Source organism: Oncorhynchus kisutch, linkage group LG26 (genome assembly GCF_002021735.2).
Source record: "Oncorhynchus kisutch isolate 150728-3 linkage group LG26, Okis_V2, whole genome shotgun sequence".
In the NCBI taxonomy this organism is placed as follows: Eukaryota; Metazoa; Chordata; class Actinopteri; order Salmoniformes; family Salmonidae; genus Oncorhynchus; species Oncorhynchus kisutch.
In genome coordinates, this window is record NC_034199.2 from 28,889,861 (window position 1) to 28,909,734 (window position 19,874).

The 19,874-nt window shown below is 42.0% G+C and overlaps 1 protein-coding gene across 3 annotated transcripts in view; it reads left to right on the forward strand.

The window, feature by feature from the left end:
• LOC109877784 (TSC22 domain family protein 1-like) overlaps positions 1 to 16,161 on the forward strand; it is an 84,402-nt gene extending 68,241 nt beyond the window's left edge. Inside the window, exons 1-3 of one of the 3 annotated variants that reach the window (XM_020469979.2) lie at positions 706 to 1,044; positions 13,215 to 13,266; positions 14,533 to 16,161. In XM_020469979.2, coding sequence (XP_020325568.1) covers positions 833 to 1,044; positions 13,215 to 13,266; positions 14,533 to 14,802 — 534 coding nt within the window. In that variant the 5' untranslated portion in view covers positions 706 to 832 and the 3' untranslated portion in view covers positions 14,803 to 16,161. Of the gene's footprint in view, positions 1 to 705; positions 1,045 to 12,332; positions 12,685 to 13,214; positions 13,267 to 14,532 lie in introns of those variants that run through there. The other 2 variants (XM_020469980.2, XM_020469977.2) reach the window with 2 other exon arrangements.
• Positions 16,162 to 19,874: the final 3,713 nt, after the last annotated feature.

Consider the following 19,874-nt stretch of genomic DNA (forward strand, 5'->3'; position numbering starts at 1 on the left):
GTGTTTATCAATATGCTATAAGTTATTAGATGGCTTATTAAGTGTGTGTAGTCAGTTGCGTGTGAAAGAGGTTGATGTCCCATCATGAGTCAAGTCCGTATTCTTCAGGCTAATGTAAACTGTCCCAGTTGGACATCTGAATAATAGAAAGCCCACTCTGACTCAGGCCTCAGTGTATTTGAACAGGTAAATCCCTCTGCTTTGTCCTTGTCTGTGTTATTCCCCTAACCCAGGCTGCTGGCTGACTAAGTTTGCAGACGCGTGTGTGTGTTGTACTCTTTCTGTGTGTGCAGGCGTTAAGCCCCCCATTAGCCCACCCTGTTGATGAGAAGTGACAAGATAAGACCCGGCTCAAATACAGGGGCCGGACTCGGCCCTCCTGACACCCTGCCTTTGGGGGGGGGGACAGGGACAGGGGAGGCCAGGGGTCTCCTAAACACAGAGGGGGTCCAACACCACCCTGGAGGAAGGGAGAGGGCAAGTGAGAAGAGGTGAATGTTTGGAGGACGGTGGTGTAGTGTGAGAATGGTAACCACTTCTCTTGTCTGTTGGAGGGTAGTAGACCCAGGGCTCACCAGGGAGGGGAGGGGAGGGGAGGAGAGAGGGAAAGGGGAGGACAGGAGGAGGAGAAGAAGTGCTCATCTGGGAAGAAGCTAATCTGTTTTGATGGTTTATGTAACACTAGGTCACATGACTGCACGCAGTACTGTGATGTCACAGGTGCCCTACTCTTGTTTTTGCTCAATCAGTCGCTAGTTGGCATGCCTTGGAGAAGCACACAGAGGCTAAAGACATACATACGCAGCCTTGGCTTGTCCCCACATCTCCACCAATGCTCTCCAGACTGGTGGAACTCAGAGAAGGAATATACAGTGATTTTAAGAGAGAGAAAGGGACCGAGGGACTAGAAAATAGGAATATATCTGATTCTATTGGAGGAGAGTTGACGGACAGCCCGATGAGAGAGCTGGTGGTCCGGGTGCAAAGCCGGGACGAGATGGCCATGAAGCTGTTGTTCAGGGAACTGGAGCAACACCTCAAGAGGTAAACGAAAGACTCATACTGGAGCTAAACAATGCCTTACTGGAGCTAGTCTACTGTTGACAATACTTACCTAGTCTCTTTGTCTACCGTGTCTGCTAACAACAGGGTTATTAGTCTCTTAAATACTGTAACTGAAGAGGTATAGACTCTGTCTGTCTGCTCTAACTGTACAGGAGTCTGGAAACAAGCCAATGGAAGGAAGACACTAAGCTGCATTGTCTCTATTGCTCTTGGCTTTGTCAGTCTAACCATTGGTTTAACGATTGGTATTACTGTTTTCATTTGAAACATGGATGGTAATTAAATTTAATACAGTTGTGGAATTGGAATGTGCGCAAGGCAGTATTTCAAAATTGACTGTATGATAATGTTATGGAAAAACTATTTATGGTACATAGTAAAGATATAATGTAGGGTAAGGGTTAATTGTTTGTCTTGTTTTTTACAGAACAAAGTTAACTTAAGCAGGGCAGATATCTTATGCTTTTGTGTGTTGATAGTTGTGTGCCTGTTCAGTTGTTTTCATAGTTGCATGGTTTAGGGGACTGACATTGTCACTATTTGTCAGTTGACAGTTTGATGGTTGCTAAGTTGTTGCCTGCTGGTTGCATGGCATTTGTCAGTATGTAGTTGTTGCATGCATGATGTAGGTGAGTGTATTGGATTGGGGTCAGATCAGATCCTTACTGTGTCTTCAGTAGGTCTTCTACCTAACCATGTACGATACAGCAATATGGCACAAAGTACATAGTCTAAATGAAGGTTAGCTCATCTTAGATATGTGTTTAACATCTACCATCACATTGAATGGACAAGAGAAGCAATATTGTCAGAATTGGTGTGAGGGTACATTAACTAAGTTAGTAAGTTTGCCTTGTCTGAGACATTAACTGCTTCATTTGTTTTATTATATATATTTTTTGGAGTTAAGGATAGGGTTTATTTTATATACATTTTAAGTCTGAAGTTTACATACACCTTAGCCAAATACATTTAAACTCAGTTTTTCACAATTCCTGACATTTAATCCTGGTAAAAATTCTCTGTTTTAGGTCAGTTAGGATCATCACTTTATTTTAAGACTGTGAAATGTCAGAATAATATTAGAGGAAATGATTTCTTTCATCACATTCCCAGTGGGTCAAAAGTTTACATACACTCAATTAGTATTTGGTAGCATTGCCTTTAAATTGCTTAACTTGGGTCAAATGTTTTGGGTAGCCTCCCATAAGCTTCCCACAATAAGTTGTGTGAATTTTGGCCCATTCACCCTGGCAGAGCTGGTGTAGCTGAGTCAGGTTTGTAGGCTTCCTTGCTTGCACATGCTTTTTCAGTTCTGCCCACAAATGTTCTATGGGATTGAGGTCAGGGCTTTGTGATGGCCACTCCAATACCTTGACTTTTTTGTCCTTAAGCCATTTTGCCACCACTTTGGAAGTATGCTTAGGCTCATTGTCCATTTGGAAGACCCATTTGCGACCAAGCTTTAACTTCCTCACAGATGTCTTGAGATGTTGCTTCAATATATCCACATTATTTTCTTTCCTCATGGTGCCATCTATTTTGTGAAGTGAACCATTCCCTCCTGCAGCAAAGCGCTGCCACCCCTGTGCTTCACAGTTGGGATGGTGTTCTTCGGCTTGCAAGCCTCCTGCCTTTTTCTCCAAACATAACGATGGTCATTATGGCCAAACAGTTCTATTTTTTTGTTTTATCAGACCAGAGGACATTTCTCCAGAAAGTACGATCTTTGTCCCCATGTGCAGTTGCAAACCGTAGTCTGGCTTTTTTATGGCGGTTTTGGACCAGTGACTTCTTCCTTGCTGAGCGACCTTTCAGGCTATAGGACTCGTTTTACTGTGGATATAGATACTTTTGTACCTGTTTCCTCCAGCAACTTCACAAGGTCATTTGCTGCTGTTCTGGGATTGATTTACACTTTTTGCACCAAAGTACGTTCATCTCTAGGAGACAGAACGCTTCTTCTTCCTGAGCGGTATGACTGCTGCGTGGTCCCATGGTGTTTATACCTGCGTACTATTGTTTGTACAGATGAACGTGGTACCTTCAGGCATTTTGAAATCGCTCCCAAGGATGAACCAGTCTTGTGGAGGTCTACAATATTTTTTTCTGAGGTCTTGGCTGATTTCTTTTGATTTTGCCATAATGTCAAGCAAAGAGGCACCGAGTTTGAAGGTAGGCCTTGAAATACATCCACAGGTACACCTCCAATTGACTGAAATGATGTCAATTAGCCTATCAGAAGCTTCTAAAGCCATGACAATTTCTGGAATTTTACAAGTTGTTTAAAGGCACAGTCAACTTAGTGTATGTAAACTTCTGACCCACTGGAATTGTGATACAGTGAAATTATCTGTTTGTAAAAAATTGTTGGAAAAATTACTTGTCATGCACAAAGTAGATGTCCTAACCGACTTTCCAAAACTATAGTTTGTTAACAATACATTTGTGGAGTGGTTGAAAAGCAAGTTTTAATGACTCCAACCTAAGTGTGTGTAAACTTCCCACTTCAACTCTATTTTTTACCTTTATTTAAGGATCTGATATGGGAAGTCAGTTAAGAACAAATTCTTATTTACAGTGGCGACCTACCAGGGAACAGTGAGTTAACTGCCAGGGGCAGAACGACAGATTTTTACCTTGTCTGCTCAGGGATTCGATCCAGCAACCTTTCCGGCCCAACACTCTAACCACTAGGCTACCTGCTGCCCCAGGTAGAAAAAAGCACTTCTGTGATTGGAAAATGCTGTTGACCAAGTAGTCACTGCCGATCTCCGTTATATGTTGCTTGTCATTGGCTAGGGACCTACAGGTCAGTGACACTGAGAGGGAACAGAACATTGGTTAAGCACAGCTTCCTGGAAGCCTGTCCTAGTATGGCCCTAGTGCTTTATGAATGTAGCCCAGTATAGCTCAGGGCTAAGTAGCTTTGGTCGCTGTGTGTGTGTGTGTGTGTGTGTGTGTGTGTGTGTGTGGACTGAGGTCAGGCTGAGCACTTCCAGGTATATATTTGAGTCTGTGTAATAGGTTAAAGCCACCTCCAGTCAAAGAGGACAGGAAGAGAGAACAGCGCATTGAGCCTCTTACTGAGCTGTAGGGCCTCAGTGGGAACAGTGCTGCTGTAATTAGGATCACTGTTGGATGGACTCAGTACAGTACTGAGCACCTCAGGCTAACCACAAGCCAAGTTCTACAGAACTAGATAAGGTTTTGTGAATTGTGTGTAAAGATGGACGCCTTTCCTATGACTGAAAAGGGCACGACAAAATCTATTCCCCCTCAGGAGACTGAAAGGATTTGGCATGGGTCCTCAGATCCTCAAAAGGTTTTAGTTGCATCATCGAGAGCATCCTGATGGGTTGCATCACTGCCTGGTATGGCAACTGCTCGGCCTACAACCGCAAGGCACTACAGAGGGTAGTGCGAACGGCCCAGTACATTACCGTGGCCAAGCTTCCTGCCATCCAGGAACTCTATACCAGGCAGTGTCAGAGGAAGGCCCTAAAAATTGTCAGACTCCAGCCACCCTAGTCATAGACAGTTCTCTCTGCTACCGCCCGGAAAGCGGTACCGGAGCGCCAAGTCTAGGGCCAAGAGGCTTCTAAACAGCTTCTACCCCCAAGCCAAGCCATAAGACCCCTGAACATCTAGCCAAATGGCTACCCAGACTATTTGCATAGCCCCCCCCCCCCCCCCCCCTCCACGCTGCTGCTCCTCTGTTATTACCTATGCATAGTCACTTTAAGAGCAACAAAAAGTAACATCCTCTCACTGTCAACTGTGTTTATTTTCTGCAAACTTAATGTGTAAATATTTGAATAAACATAAGTTTCAACACCTGAGACATAAACTGAACAAGTGCCACAGACATGTGACTAACAGAAATTGAATAATGTGTCCCTGAACAAAGTGGGGGTCAAAATCAAAAGTAACAGTCAGTATCTGGTTAAGCTGCATTAAGTACTACAGTGCATCTCCTCCTCATGGACTGCACCAGATTTGCCAGTTCTTGCTGTGAGATGTTACCCCACTCTTACACCAAGGCACCTGCAAGTTTCTGGACATTTCTAGGGGGAATGGCCCTAGCCCTCAACCTCCGATCCAACAGGTCCCAGATGTGCTCAATGGGATTGAGATCTTGGCTCTTTGCTGGCCATGGCAGAACACTGACATTCCTGTCTTGCAGGAAATCACGCACAGAACGAGCAGTAAATTATCTTTCAGGTTTCGTGCAAGAAAAAGAACAAAAAACAATACTATCAGAGAAAGCTTTGAGGCATTGTCATGCTGGAGGGTCATGTCAGGATGATCCTGCAGGAAGGGTACCACATGATGGAAGAGGATGTCTTCCCTGTAACACACAGCGTTGAGATTGCCTGCAATGACAACAAGCTCAGTCCGATGATGCTTTGACACACCGCCCCAGACCATGACGGACCCTCCACCTCCAAATCGATCCCGCTCCAGAGTACAGGCCTCGGTGTAATGCTCATTCCTTTGATGATAAATGCGAATCCGACCATCACCCCTAGTGTGACAAAACCGTGACTCATCAGTGAACAGCACTTTTTGCCAGTCCTGTCTGGTCCAGCGACGGTGGGTTTGTGCCCATAGGTGACGTTGTTACCGGTGATGTCTGGTGAGGACCTGCCTTTACAACAGGCCTACAAGCCTTCAGTCTAGCCTCTCTCAACCTATTGCGGACAGTCTGAGCACTGATGGAGGGATTGTGCGTTCCTGGTGTAACTCAGGCAGTTGTTGTTGCCATCCTGTACCTGTCCCGCAGGTATGATGTTTGGATGTACCGATCCTGTGCAGGTGTTGTTACATGTGGTCTGCCACTGCGAGGACGATTAGCTGTCTGTGCTGTCTCCCTTTAGCGCTGTCTTAGACTTATCACAGTACGGACATTTCAATTTATTGCCCTGGCCACATCTGCAGTCCTCATGCCTCCTTGCAGCATGCCTAAGGCACGTTCACGCAGATGAACAGGGACCCTGGGCATCTGTCTCTTGGTGTTTTTCAGAGTCAGTAGAAAGGCTTCTTTAGTGTCCTTTGTTTTCATAACTGTGACCTTAATTGCATACCGTCTGTAAGCTGTTAGTGTCTTAACGACCGTTCCACAGGTGCATGTTCATTAATTGTTTATGGTCCATTGAACAAGCATGGGAAACAGTGTTTAAACCCTTTACAATGAAGATCTGTGAAGTTATTTGGATTTTTACAAATGATCTTTGAAAGACAGTGCCCTGAAAAAGGGACGTCTCTTTTTTTGCTGAGTTTATTACCTCAATTACCTCTACACTGGTGCCCCCACACATCAACCCTGTACTATTACCCACTGTATATAGCCCCGCTATTGTTATATTACTGCTCCTCTTTAAATATTTGTTTTAGGTATTTTCTTAAAACTGCATTGTTGGTTTAAGGGCTTGTAAGTAAGCATTTCACTGTAATTCGGCACATGTGACATAAAATGTGATGTGATAGATCTGTGAATAACTGGATGAAATGGTGGCCTTACTATGTAGTAGCCTATTTTGTACATTTAGTATTGGATCTTAGTGCAGTCAAAAACTTGATTGTCCTGTGTTCTTTATATATATTTCCACACTGGGGTTGAAATAATACTGTTAAAATGATAATGTACTATGGTGGGATGGAGTTTTGGCCAGGGTTAATTAGTTAATAATAGACCAAATAACAAAGAGCGTTCCAAACCCCTCTGCCAACAGCTAGTTTTCACTATTCTCCTCCAGACCACTCCCAGAAAGTACTAGTGACATTAATTGCTTAAAAGTTGCTCTTTGCTAAAAAGCTATTTTTGTTTCCAATTAGTATGGTAAAAAATAAAATCACAGTAAGGTACCTAATTATTACCCTGCAATTATTTGATATTGAGATCAAAATTGCTGTATTTGACCTTTTAATATCCTGTGATGATATTACACCACCGCCTGTGACAAAACCGTATGGTTTCATAGGAAAGACAACGGCTCAGGTGTGTTTACATGAAACCATACTACCCTACATTATATTCTCTGTGTGCAAGGCTCTGGCTCTAGTGTGCCTGTAACTCTGTGTCTCTGGTATTAATCGCTACACCCTGCTGAAAGGATTTACCATTCTTCAACAGCAGCCTCCTCCCTCTTTCCCTCCCTGAACCCCACCTTTCCTCTCTCCCTCCTTTCCTCCCAGGTAGGGTGTGAAAAAGAGGGCACGCATAAATCACCCCAGCTCAGCCTATACACAGCTAGGTCAGATTTCTTGTGTGTGGAATGTAAGATGTGGGTTGGGTTGAGGTGTGAATGGAATCCATGTTTGAGAAGTGTTATGGCTGCATGCAGGGGTAATGTGTGTTTTACATACACCTTAGACAAAAACATGTAAACTCAGTTTTCACAATTCCTGACATTTAATCCTAGTAAATATTCCCTGTCTTAGGTCAGTTAGGATCACCACTTTATTTTAAGAATGTGAAATGTCAGAATAATAGTGATTTCAGCTTTTATTTCTTTCATCACTTTCCCAGTGGGTCAGAAGTTTACATACACTCAATTAGTATTTGGTAGCACTGCCTTTAAATTGTTTAGCTTGTGTCAAACGTTTTGGGTAGCCTTCCGCAAGCTTCACACAGTAAGTTGGTTGAATTTTGGCCCATTCCTCCTGACAGAGCTGGTGTAACTGAGTCAGTGTGCTCGCACACACTTTTTCAGTTCTGCCCACAAATGTTCTATAGGATTGAGGTCAGGGCTTTGTTATGGCCACTTCAATACCTTGACTTTGTTGTCCTTAAGCCAATTTTCCACAGCTTTGGAAGTATGCTTGGGGTCATTGTCCATTTGGAAGACCCATTTGCGACCAAGCTTTAACTTCCTCACTGATGTCTTGAGATGTTGCTTCAATATATCCACATAATTTTCTTTCCTCATGATGCCATCTATTTTGTGAAGTGCACCAGTCCCTAGATACTTTTGTACCTGATTCCTCCAGCAACTCCACATGGTTATTTGCTGCTGTTCTGGGATTGATTTGCACTTTTCGCACCAAAGTACGTTCATCTCTAGGAGACAGAACGCGTCTACTTCCTGAGCGGTGTGACGGCTGCGTGGTCCCATGGTGATTATACTTACGTACTATTGTTTGTACAGATGAACGTGGTACCTTCAGGCGTTTGGAAATTTCTCCCAATGATGAACCAGACTTGTGGAGGTCTACAAAAATCATTCTGAGGTCTTTGCTGATGTCTTTTGATTTTCCCATGATGTCAAGCAAAGAGGCACTGAGTTTGAAGGTAGGCCTTGAAATACATCCACAGGTACACCTCCATTTGACTGAAATTATGTAAATGAGACTATCAGAAGCTTCTAAAGCCATGACATCATTTTCTGGAATTTTCCAAGCTGTTTAAAGGTACGGTTAACTTAGTGTATGTAAACTTCTGACCCACTGGAATTGTGATACAGTGAATTATAAGTGAAATAATCTGTAAACAATTGTTGGAAAAATGACTTAATTATTCTTCCCCTCCGAGTAGTGTTAAGATGGAAACACTCAAGCCTTGAAGTCCTTGTCTGCTGCACATATGTAGGCCAGCCATAATGCTCATCCACATCTGTCGTTTTATAGTTTGGTTTGCTTTCAAATGAATATAGAAACTAGGATTTCTACACTACGCAATCATTTTTTCAGACAAAACCTTTAGCCAAAGAACAGAAGCTTTTTCTTTGACTAACTCCAGGCTATTTTACTGACAGTTACTGTAGATGGATTACCACAAATGTCATATTTAAAGACAACCTTTAGGCCTTTACTGTAACTTCTGTGATGAGCAAGGCATGTCCATGTGTATTCTGTACATCCTAGTACTGAAGTTATATAACAAGAAAAAGTATATTTATTTGACTTGCACTCAGTGGCCAGTTTGAGGTACACCCATCTAGTACCAGATCGAACCCACCTTTTCCTCCAACACAGCCTGAATTCTTCGGGGCATGGAAATGTTGCTCAATTGGTATCCAGGGGCCTAATGTGCGCCAGGGAAACATTCCCCATGCCACTGCCACCAGCCTGTATCATTGACACCAGGCCGGATGGGGCCATTGAATCATACTGCTTACGTCAAATCCCGACGTAACAAGAACCGGGATTCATCGGACCAGGCAATGTTTTTCCACTCAATTGTCCAGTGTTGGTGATCACGTGCCCACTGGAGCAGCTTCTTCTTGTTTTTAGCTGATAGGAGTTGAACCCAGTGTGGTTGTCTGCCGTAATAGCCCATCCATGACAAAGACTGACGAGTTGTGTGTTTCCTGAGATGCCGTTCTGCACACTACTGTTGTACTGTGCCGTTATTTTCCTGTTTGTGGCTTGCACGATTCTTGCCATTCTCCTTCGACCTCTCATCAACTAGCTGTTTTTACCCACAGGACTGCCGCTGACGGGATGTTTTTTGTTTGTAAATCCGAGACACTGTTGTGCGTGAAAAGCCCAGGTGACCGGTTGTTTCTGAGAGATGCTGGATTCGGCCCGCCTGGCACCAACAATCATAAAACGCTCAAAGTTGCTTAAGTTACTCGTTTTGCCCATTCTAACGTTCAATCGAACAATAACTGAATTGCATCAATGCCTGTCGGCCTACTTTATATAGCAAGCCACATCCACGTGACTCACTGTAGGTAGGAGAGAACCATTTTTGTGAACGGGGTGGTGTACCTAATAAACTGGCCACGGAGTGTATATTTCTATCTGTAGTTTGCTGTCGTTAAGAATCCACTGTATCAGCAGCACTGAACAGATATTATCCTATGATGGCTGATGTGTGATGAGCTTTCTCTGGCGTAAAATTAAGTAATGAGGCACAAGCGGCAATGCTGTATCATCAATACAATCCCAGGTAAATGATGTTATTCAGCCCAACGTGATAGCCTTATTGCTTTTATAGAACTGTTACCCAACATATACAATTACAATGAATTGCATATTTTCACCAAAATGTTAATTTGATAAGTAAATTAGCTAATAACGTTTCATTCCTTCACCAGAAGATATAGTACGGACATAAATGTGGTCCTTAGTTCTTCTTGGTCATGTTGCTACAGATGCGACCCAGTCGCTAATTATTTTTGCATAGTTGCTGTGCAAAGAGACTGGTCGTCCGTTCTAAACAAAATGGTATGCAGGCTGGATATCGTTCCTGTCACTTGCTCGCTAGCCAGCCAAATTCCGCTAACTCAGTCACGTCAAAAGTTGAACCTGGGATGTCGGTATACACTAGCTGCATTTCCGTTTGTTTGTTTTCTTTTGGCATTTATTTGGATATGTCCCATGATAATGACGATGTGTAATTTCCATTGGCTCAGAAAAAGTTGTCTGGCACCGTTCACTTCATGTATGGTACTACAGAGATCTAAATTCAAAAGTGAAACATTGTTTCCCGAGGTCGGACAGGCAGATAGCGTGGCTTATATTAACCCCGCTGTACCAAACTAAATGCTAGGCTGGAAGCAAGGGGAAATAATGTGGAAGTTGAGATAAATACAAGAGATGATTCAGACCGCAACATTAACATGATATTCTTATGGAGGCGCAGTGATAATTTTCAGATGGAACTGTTAGCAGGCATAGGTGTGTCTGTGATGGCCAATACACCACGGCTTTGAAATGCTGCTTGTCCAATCAGCATCCAGGATCCAAACAACCAGTTGTATTATGGCTACCATGACACCACCCAGTTGCTTGCTACACTGAGGTGTTTTTTTGCCCCATACAATAAAAAATGCTTGGAGCATCTGAACGAGTGCTTTTTAAAACCAACCCCTTAATTGAGTTAATGGACATCTCTTACTTCAGACTGAAAATATCTAAAGACTAGCTATAGCTTGGGGTCAGGGAGAAGCCACAGGCACTAGCCTATAACATAGTTTCTGAGTCTGTAAATACGAGGAAGTGAGCAAAGAAACAGAAATTTGATTTTAAACTGAAAAATGTTCAGTATGGCAGAATGTGTAGAATTGCAGGTAATGTGCTTTAAAACTGAAAAAAATGTATCTCAGCTCCATAGAGAAATGTTCTGTAAAATTCAGCCACCCCCGTGCCACACCTGCCACCTAAGACCCTTTTTGTTCCAGCAAAAAAACATGTGATGTACTGTACATGGCTAATTTATCGAATGATGTGATTGACGATTAGGTGACCACTTTGGATCAACTTTGCTAGTTCTGGAATACAGAAAATAAGTGTACAGGCTCAGGGTGCTCAATGAGATGTTTGGAAAACACTGGTTCAGTTTCTACGTTTTTCTAGCATTGTCTTTTCCAGAACATTTATTAAATGATCCACTATCCATCTTGCCAGTCAAGTCACTTCTTAGTGATTTGCTCACAGTCAATAGGTCTTTTGTGAGGCTACATTGTTTTTGTTTGGAGACTGACGCACGACATCTCTTCTCCTAATTTCTGAAGCACAAAAAAATGTAGCACATGCGTCTCTGGCTTGTCTCAGTAATTTGAGGCATGATGGATGGAGGGCTTCCCTCACGTGAATTGGGTTAGTGTCTGAGTCATCTACAGTCTGTCTGGCAATCCTGTGTCCCAGGGACACATACACAACTTGTGCTGAAAGAGATCTGAATTAATCTGTTCACTTGTTGTTGTTGGGTATTTTCTTAATTGTTGGAGTAAACCCTGTCTGTCACTGGAGTGTTATCATTTTCATACATTTTAACTCTGCATTGTTGGGAGTAAAGTAAAGTCCACCTGTTGTATTCAGCGTATGTGACAATTTGATTTGATCCTTGTCTTGTGTGGGACACTTGTTCTCATAGTAACCGCCAGGGGGTGGTATGTTAACATTGAAGTGTTTTGTTTTTGCACCTGCAAGGGTCTTGAAAGGTTATTTTCTACTATATGTGAATGCATTCTTTAGATTTTGTTTATCGGTTTACAGTCATTTGGTTGTTGTAAATGCACAAAATACATCTGTTCATTTTCACCTTTCTCGTGTTGTGGCTGCCAATCATTCATGGTATTCAGCCAATTGTTGGTAGCATAATTCTCGACAAGTAAACATCCCTTTGTGTCTTGGAGGGACTGTTGTGTTCCTCCTCATCTCATCCGGTTTTTCCCAGTTTCAGCGGGTGAGGGCGCATCTGAATAATTTATGATAATGTTTCGGCTGAGCCTCAGGTAGGGGCGTTCCTACATAGATTATGCTAATATCAGTATCTCACCACCAATGGGGAGCATCGGAGCCCTGTTTTTCTTAGATAAATTATGCAAATGTCCCAGGCTGCAGATTTTCTGCTGCGATGAACTGACCTTGGATATTCTTTGTGGTGCAGTGGAAGATGTACAGGCTCCCCTGGATTGGATGATTTTCTGACGGGACACAAAGTGCCTAATACCGCCTCTCCGAACCACGGAAGTAGAGAATGTGATACACGATAATCGTCGAGTTTCCTGTTGGTTAAAGCTTAGTTTATCTGTGATATAGCATGAATACTCCGTGCTATACAACAGTGGCGATGGATCTCGGTGTTTGCCAGTTAAGGAATTTTTCTATTTCGTTTTTATCTTCGTTGCTGAGCGCGGATAGTTCGCCTGTCAGGCTCGACAATAGGTAAATATAGCTATGACTTGCTGCAAGGAGGATGCTTAGTGTGGGCAGTTTATATAGTCTGTATGCTGAAAGAAACCTTCGTTTATACACGGAGTCAATCTATTATCAATCTATTATCATTGAAATACAGGTATAGCCTAATGATGCTGCCATTTTTTTATTGGGTTCAGTAAGAGAAAATGTGACTTGTCGTCATGATGCATTACTGGGTTGGCTTCGCTTACTGTTGGCTCGGGAGATGCTGTTCCTTAAATGTGTACACCACCCATGGTTAATTTTTACATGGATGACAATGAAATAACATATTATTTGGGAGGAATATTGTCTACGGTCATTTCAGTACACCCAGAACACTTTGCTCCAGAATAGTCTTGAGCGGAAGTGGTCACCTGTATAAGGATATTTATACTGTATTCCACTGTGTATTGAAATAGCTGGTATTAGATCTGCAACATCGACAGTATGTCTACCTTTTAATCATGCATTCTTACCGATGCAGTGTTAAGACATTTTTCTTTTCATTCTTTCAGTTCGTCAGGAGCCAGTGTGGTGGCCATAGACAACAAAATCGAACAGGCTATGGTAAGTTGATATATTATATTAACTCACCTTTCTTGTCTGCTATCTATACTACATAAATCACATGCATATATAACGTATGTCGAAGAACACATGCGGAGAATGATCAGTTCAGAAGAACGTTGCATCAGTCAGTTTAATGAATGGATTACATAACCACGTAACCGAGCAGAACTGGGAAGTCACGCAAAATACAGACTTCCCAGATACCAGCAATACGCTGGTTATCTTTGCAAAACCTGTCGCTCTTGATTTCCTCCTTTCTTTGTAACCACTTTTTTTGGCGCTGTTACATAGATGATGGCTCGTGAATACCTTGATGCTCTGGCAACTGGCCTTGACATCAGTTTAATACGTCGTTTGCCAAAGTGTATCTATGGGGGCATTAACGTTAGCCAGGTATCATCATTGAAAGTCGTATCAATATGACATGCACTTTTACCATCCAGTGTACCGTGGTAGCACAATAGCTTTATTTAAATTTGTGTAATCTGTAGTAAGGATTCAGTTTCGATTTCTACCTGAAGCTACCATTTATTTGAATAAACTCGTTGACACAAGGAGATGAGCGTGCGTGCAGACTTTTATTTTCAGTTCCTCCTGGTTCTAGTATTTTATTGTCCTTAGATCCCCGCCTGCTGAGGACGCTCTCTCACGCCATCCCGTGCTTGGCTTGCCGTTGTTGCTAGGCAAACAAAGTCTTTGACGCCTGGGTATAAATATCGCGGGCTCCGATTGGCTAAAGCCTATATGTGGGCCGGCCATTTTGTGTGTTTGGTGACGTTGCGTCCTGGTTTCAGAGGAAGGGGGAGGGTTAGACCCTAGGACTATTTGTTTTATAATCTACATAATCTTTCTTTTGATTTTCACCACATGTTCAACAGATTGTGTTAACATCAGACTCACTTCTTATATTAAAACAGACCACAGAAGCTAGCTACAATAATACACAATATATGTTGTATTACATAGTAATTCTCATAGAAAGGCCAGCAGTAATGCTATACATTTTTATCATCATATCAAGAGTATGATATATGTTTACGGCCATTTGAAAAACACAACACAAACTTAAAATTGTTTTTTTGTTTGTAATTATGGTCACATTATGCATTTCATTTATGGGTGGTTTCAGGAATCAAACCCACAATCCTGGTGTTATAAAGTGCCATTCCCTACCAACTGAGCCATACGGCCTTTGTATTTTTTTGTATGTGTAATTATTGCCATGTTAAACTCAGTGTTTTCTGTTCCTCTCTGTGCCTTTAGGACCTGGTGAAGAGCCACCTGATGTACGCAGTGAGGGAGGAAGTGGAGGTTCTGAAGGAGCAGATCAAGGAGCTGATTGAGAGGAACTCGCAGCTGGAGCAGGAGAACAGCCTTCTAAAGACCCTGGCCAGCCCAGAGCAGATGGCTCAATTCCAGGCTCAGACCCAGGCGGGCTCCCCTCCCACCTCCACACAGCCACCGACCCAGGCACCAGCCCTACCCCCAACCCAACTGCAGCCGACCTCACACAACTCTGGACCCTCCGCATAGCATCACCGCCTACCCCGGGAGAGGGGTGGATGAAGCAACCTGTCAACCAACCAGGGTCTGGCTGACTGTCCTCAGACATATTCTGTTCTAACACTGCAGAACAACCAGGCCTCCACTGCAGGAGGCTACGCTGTTAAGACAAGAATTTGCACATATTTAACTCTGGGAGCGGCGGCGGGTGGTGTCGTCGTTTCAAGGCGCTTTAAAACACACTATCAAAGACAATCTGCCTATGAGAGGAGAAAGGGAGGCTGTTATAGGAGAATGAACATTGCCCAAAAATACATGGAAGAAAAACTTAACAAACAAAAAAGTGAACATGACTCAAAGAATCACTGTGCCTGTATCAATGTATTTCAGGTGATGTCGACTTCAGTGGTAACAATGGAGGGAGATAGTGATGGGAGTCACCATGCTTCGCTGAATTCTAATCATGTAAATAAATGCAGCTGTTCTCTTTTTTTCTGCACGATACAGAGGGACAGACGGAGAATAGAGCATCTCTCATTGTGACAACTTCAATAATCTGTGAGGATTTATCATCGTGTAATAGTCCCCATCTGGCATGGGGCGAGAGGAGGTCTAGAGGGAGAACACGACACTTTCATTGACGTCATCATTTTAGCTGAGGTTGAAGGGAGTTGTAGCCTACATTTGCTTATTAGAGGAAGGATGGTGATAATGAGGGGTTTTCCCTGTATTTAAGTTTGAGCCCTTCAGCCTTGCACCCTGTTATCTTGGTGGATTCTCTATTCATGTAATGAAGCTGAGGGGTTAAGATGTTAGGCTAAGCTGCATTTTCAAAGATGAGTTGATGGCCTTTCCACATGATGTATATCTCTGTATATTTAGTGTAAGTACTGTGTAATATAGTGATATAAGGAGAGAAGACCAGATGCTATGTAGATGAAGTACAAATGAAGAGGGAGCTAGTAATGGGCTGGCCTGAAGATTTGTGCAGTCTCTTTATAATGCTGTAATTCAGGAGTATGGCGAGCTGTGGTGGTTATTTAACAGACAGAAGACTGTATCCACTATTCATATCCTGGGTTACAACATTAACGGTTACTGTAAACCATTGTTCACTTGAAATTATTTGAAGTATTGCACCCCTCGTGAATTTTTCATTCGTTTTCATTTTTTGACAGTGAAGTACTTCCTGATCAACTCTTTAACTTAACAAACACCGTACTCTGAATATCATAAAGAAAAACAAATAGATTTTTTGCATTCTATGTATAAGTTGTAAGCTCATGTTCTGTGCATGTTTCCTCAAACCAGATGAGGTATTGTAAACATACATAACACAATTACAGTTGCACTTCACAACTTTCAATAAAAATGTTAAAGGAATCAGAATCCACTTGTTCATGTCTCTTCTTGCGATTCATGCTTCTATGGTTAAATAGATAACCTTAATTTACATATGTAGTTTAAATAATTTTGAATCCGTGGGATATTTTTTGTCAAAGTCTGTCTCGTGAGGTTTGCGAGAGGATAGAAATATTTTTGTCACGAAATGAAAGGTGGCGTAACAGTTTTTGGTGAGTTTATTTTATTCCTGCCCACAGCTTGCAGCACCCAAGTAATCAATTAGGAGCGCAGCCGATGGTAATGCCCATGGTCAATTTGGTTGGACATTCGATATCCCTATGGGTCTAGTTAGGAACCAGCAGTAAATGACACAATTTACAATATTTTAAAAGGTCAATATCTCCACATTTCAATGACTTAAAAACATCAAACCAACTATAAATTGTAGAAATTCTTATCCAAATATTGAAAGTGTTTAATGAAACAACTAAAAGATGTGCAACAGGAAAATATTGTCCCCTTTTACATTGTGTAATGTATTGACTGCCCCTAACTATCCCTAGAGAGGGGCTACCTAAAGTCCAGGGTTGGATATTTTTGCTGGTTATGGATAACAGTTACTGTGTTTTTGTAAAGCCTTACATGTAAAGGTTTACAAAAAAACAGGAACTGTAATCTGTTACCAGCAAAAATATTGTAATCAGGTTCCAGATACTTTTGAAAACCCTAGATGAGTACTGAGAGGATTACTTTTAAATTCAGAAAGGATGTTTGCGAGCCTGACCACAAGTCAGAGACAACTATGATGACACCAAATGTGTTTGATCATTTGTGGGAAAAGAGAAAGAATAGGCTTTTGTAGGCTACAGTCCAAGCTATGTCTTCCAATCGTGTGACTGCTGTCAGCATCCTGAGATTATGCAGTGGTGTAGTCTACTGCGATACGGATATACAGTGGGGCAAAAAAGTATTTAGTCAGCCACCAATTGTGCAAGTTCTCCCACTTAAAAAGATGAGAGAGGCCTGTAATTTCCATCATAGGTACACTTCAACTATGACAGACAAAATGAGAAAAAAAAATCCAGAAAATCACATTGTAGGATTTTCTATGAATTTATTTGCAAATTATGGTGGAAAATAAGTATCTTGGAGCAGTGGCTTCTTCCTTGCTGAGCTGCCTTTCAGGTTATGTCGATATAAGTCTCGTTTTACTGTGGATTTAGATACTTTTGTACCTGTTTCTTCCAGCATCTTCACACGGTCCTTTGCTGCTGTTCTGGGATTGATTGCATTTTTCGCACCAAAGTACGTTCATCTCTAGGAGACAGAACCCGTCTCCTTCTTGAGTGGTATGACGGCTGCGTGGTCCCATGGTGTTTATACTTGCGTACTGTTGTTTGTACAGATGAACTTGGTACTCCAGGCGTTTGGAAATTGCTCCCATGGATGAACCAGACTTGTGGAGGTCTACAATAATTTTTCTGAGGTCTTGGCTGATTCATTTGGATTTTCCCATGATGTCAAGCAAATAGGCACTGAGTTTGAAGGTAGGCCTTGAGGTACATCCACTGGTACACCTCCATTTGACTTAAACCTGGAGCTTCTAAAGCCAAGTGAAATAATCCGTCTGTAAACAATTGTTGGAAAAATTACTTGTCATGCACAAAGTAGATGTCCTAACCGACTTGCCAAAACTATAGTTTGTTAACAAGAAATTTGTGGAGGGGTTGAAAAACGAGTTTTAATGACTCCAACCTAAGTGTATGTAAACCTCCGACTTCAACTGTAACCACATAGCGCATTGATGTGAATCACACTGCTGTTCTCTCATTTAACTATTTGTGGTTGTTGTGGATGGTTGTTCACACATCTAAATGTGTATTTGAACCGAATAATGGTTGAATTCAAGAAGTTTAAGCTGCCTATCAATCATTGTTTTTGAAACCAGTGCACAGCCAGTGAAACATGTGCTCTTGCAACAGCCGCATAGTGTGGATCCCAGCCTATGGAATAACAGCCGCATAGTGCAGATCCCAGCCTATGGAATAACAGCTGCATAGTGCAGATCCCAGCCTATGGAATAACAGCTGCATAGAGCAGATCCCAGCCTATGGAATAACAGCTGCATAGTGCAGATCCCAGCCTATGGAATAACAGCTGCATAGAGGAGATCCCAGCCTATGGAACAACAGCTGCATAGTGCAGATCCCAGCCTATGGAATAACAGCTGCATAGTGCAGATCCCAGCCTATGGAATAACAGCTGCATAGTGCAGATCCCAGCCTATGGAATAACAGCTGCATAGAGCAGATCCCAGCCTATGGAATAACAGCTGCATAGTGCAGATCCCAGCCTATGGAATAACAGCCGCATAGTGCAGATCCCAGCCTATGGAATAACAGCTGCATAGAGCAGATCCCAGCCTATGGAATAACAGCTGCATAGTGCAGATCCCAGCCTATGGAATAACAGCCGCATAGTGCAGATCCCAGCCTATGGAATAACAGCTGCATAGTGCAGATCCCAGCCTATAGAATAAAAGCTGCATAGTGCAGATCCCAGCCTATGGAATAACAGCTGCATAGTGCAGATCCCAGCCTATGGAATAACAGCTGCATAGTGCAGATCCCAGCCTATGGAATAACAGCTGCATAGTGCGGATCCCAGCCTATGGAATAACAGCTGCATAGTGCAGATCCCAGCCTATGGAATAAAAGTGGGGCTTTTATTGCTCAATCTAATTCATGCTGATAAAATAAATGAATCCATAGGCCTACTGGACACATACTCAAAATTGCAAACTTTTTCTAGATTTAAAGGGGCAATCTGTAGTTGCTACATCCATTTTTGGACTTATAAATTATTTATACAGTATTTTGAAGAATATAACTTATAAATGCCTCGTGCTTAGTTGAACTGTCACACTCCACGAGAACCCAAAATATAACCTTGTTTTTCTCCAATGTTTCTCCAACATTGTAAATGCATAGCATAACATGGTTAAAACAATCATTTTGATATCATGGATGGTCAGTCCTTGCATCCATAGCTCTGTCTATTCATCTGAGAGTGGTTACATTTCTCCAGGCCCAGCCTTCAGAGGCGGGACGCCCATTTTGTTATTGTTCCATCTGGATTTGCCCTTTAAATAGCTGCATATTATCAAGATATCAAAGTGTCACCAACAAAAAGGTAAACAATAGGCCTATAGCAAATGCAGCATATGGCATACATTTTTCACATGTAAAATCATTATTTCACATATACAATTTCAGTAGTGTTCAGCTCATACCATTCCATGAGCGCAGCATTTATTTTTCAACTCGAAGCAATGAGCCCAATCAGTCCTCTATGACAACAAAATCATAAACAGAGTAGGACTGGCAAATAAGTATTTCGTTTTGGGGTTATGCTCAGGTAAAATAATTTGGCCTATCTATGCTTCCATATTCCAAATCCTATTCTTGAAGATCTTTGGTTTTTATTGTAAAGATATAATTTAATCGTGTTGTTATATGTAGTAGAAAGCGATGGGTTAGAAGAAGTCTATATAACCAACACATAAATTAAAATGTAACATCCATATATGGCCAGCTATGTAAACTTTAACATTGATTTATCCTGCAATAGATGTTGTTCACTTAGTAACATACATATTTGTCGTCTTCTAGTGCTTCTTATGTGGAAAGTAATCTAAAAGTAACTAAATGTAATCTGATTGTTACTGAGTTTGGGTAATCCAAATGTTACGTTACTGA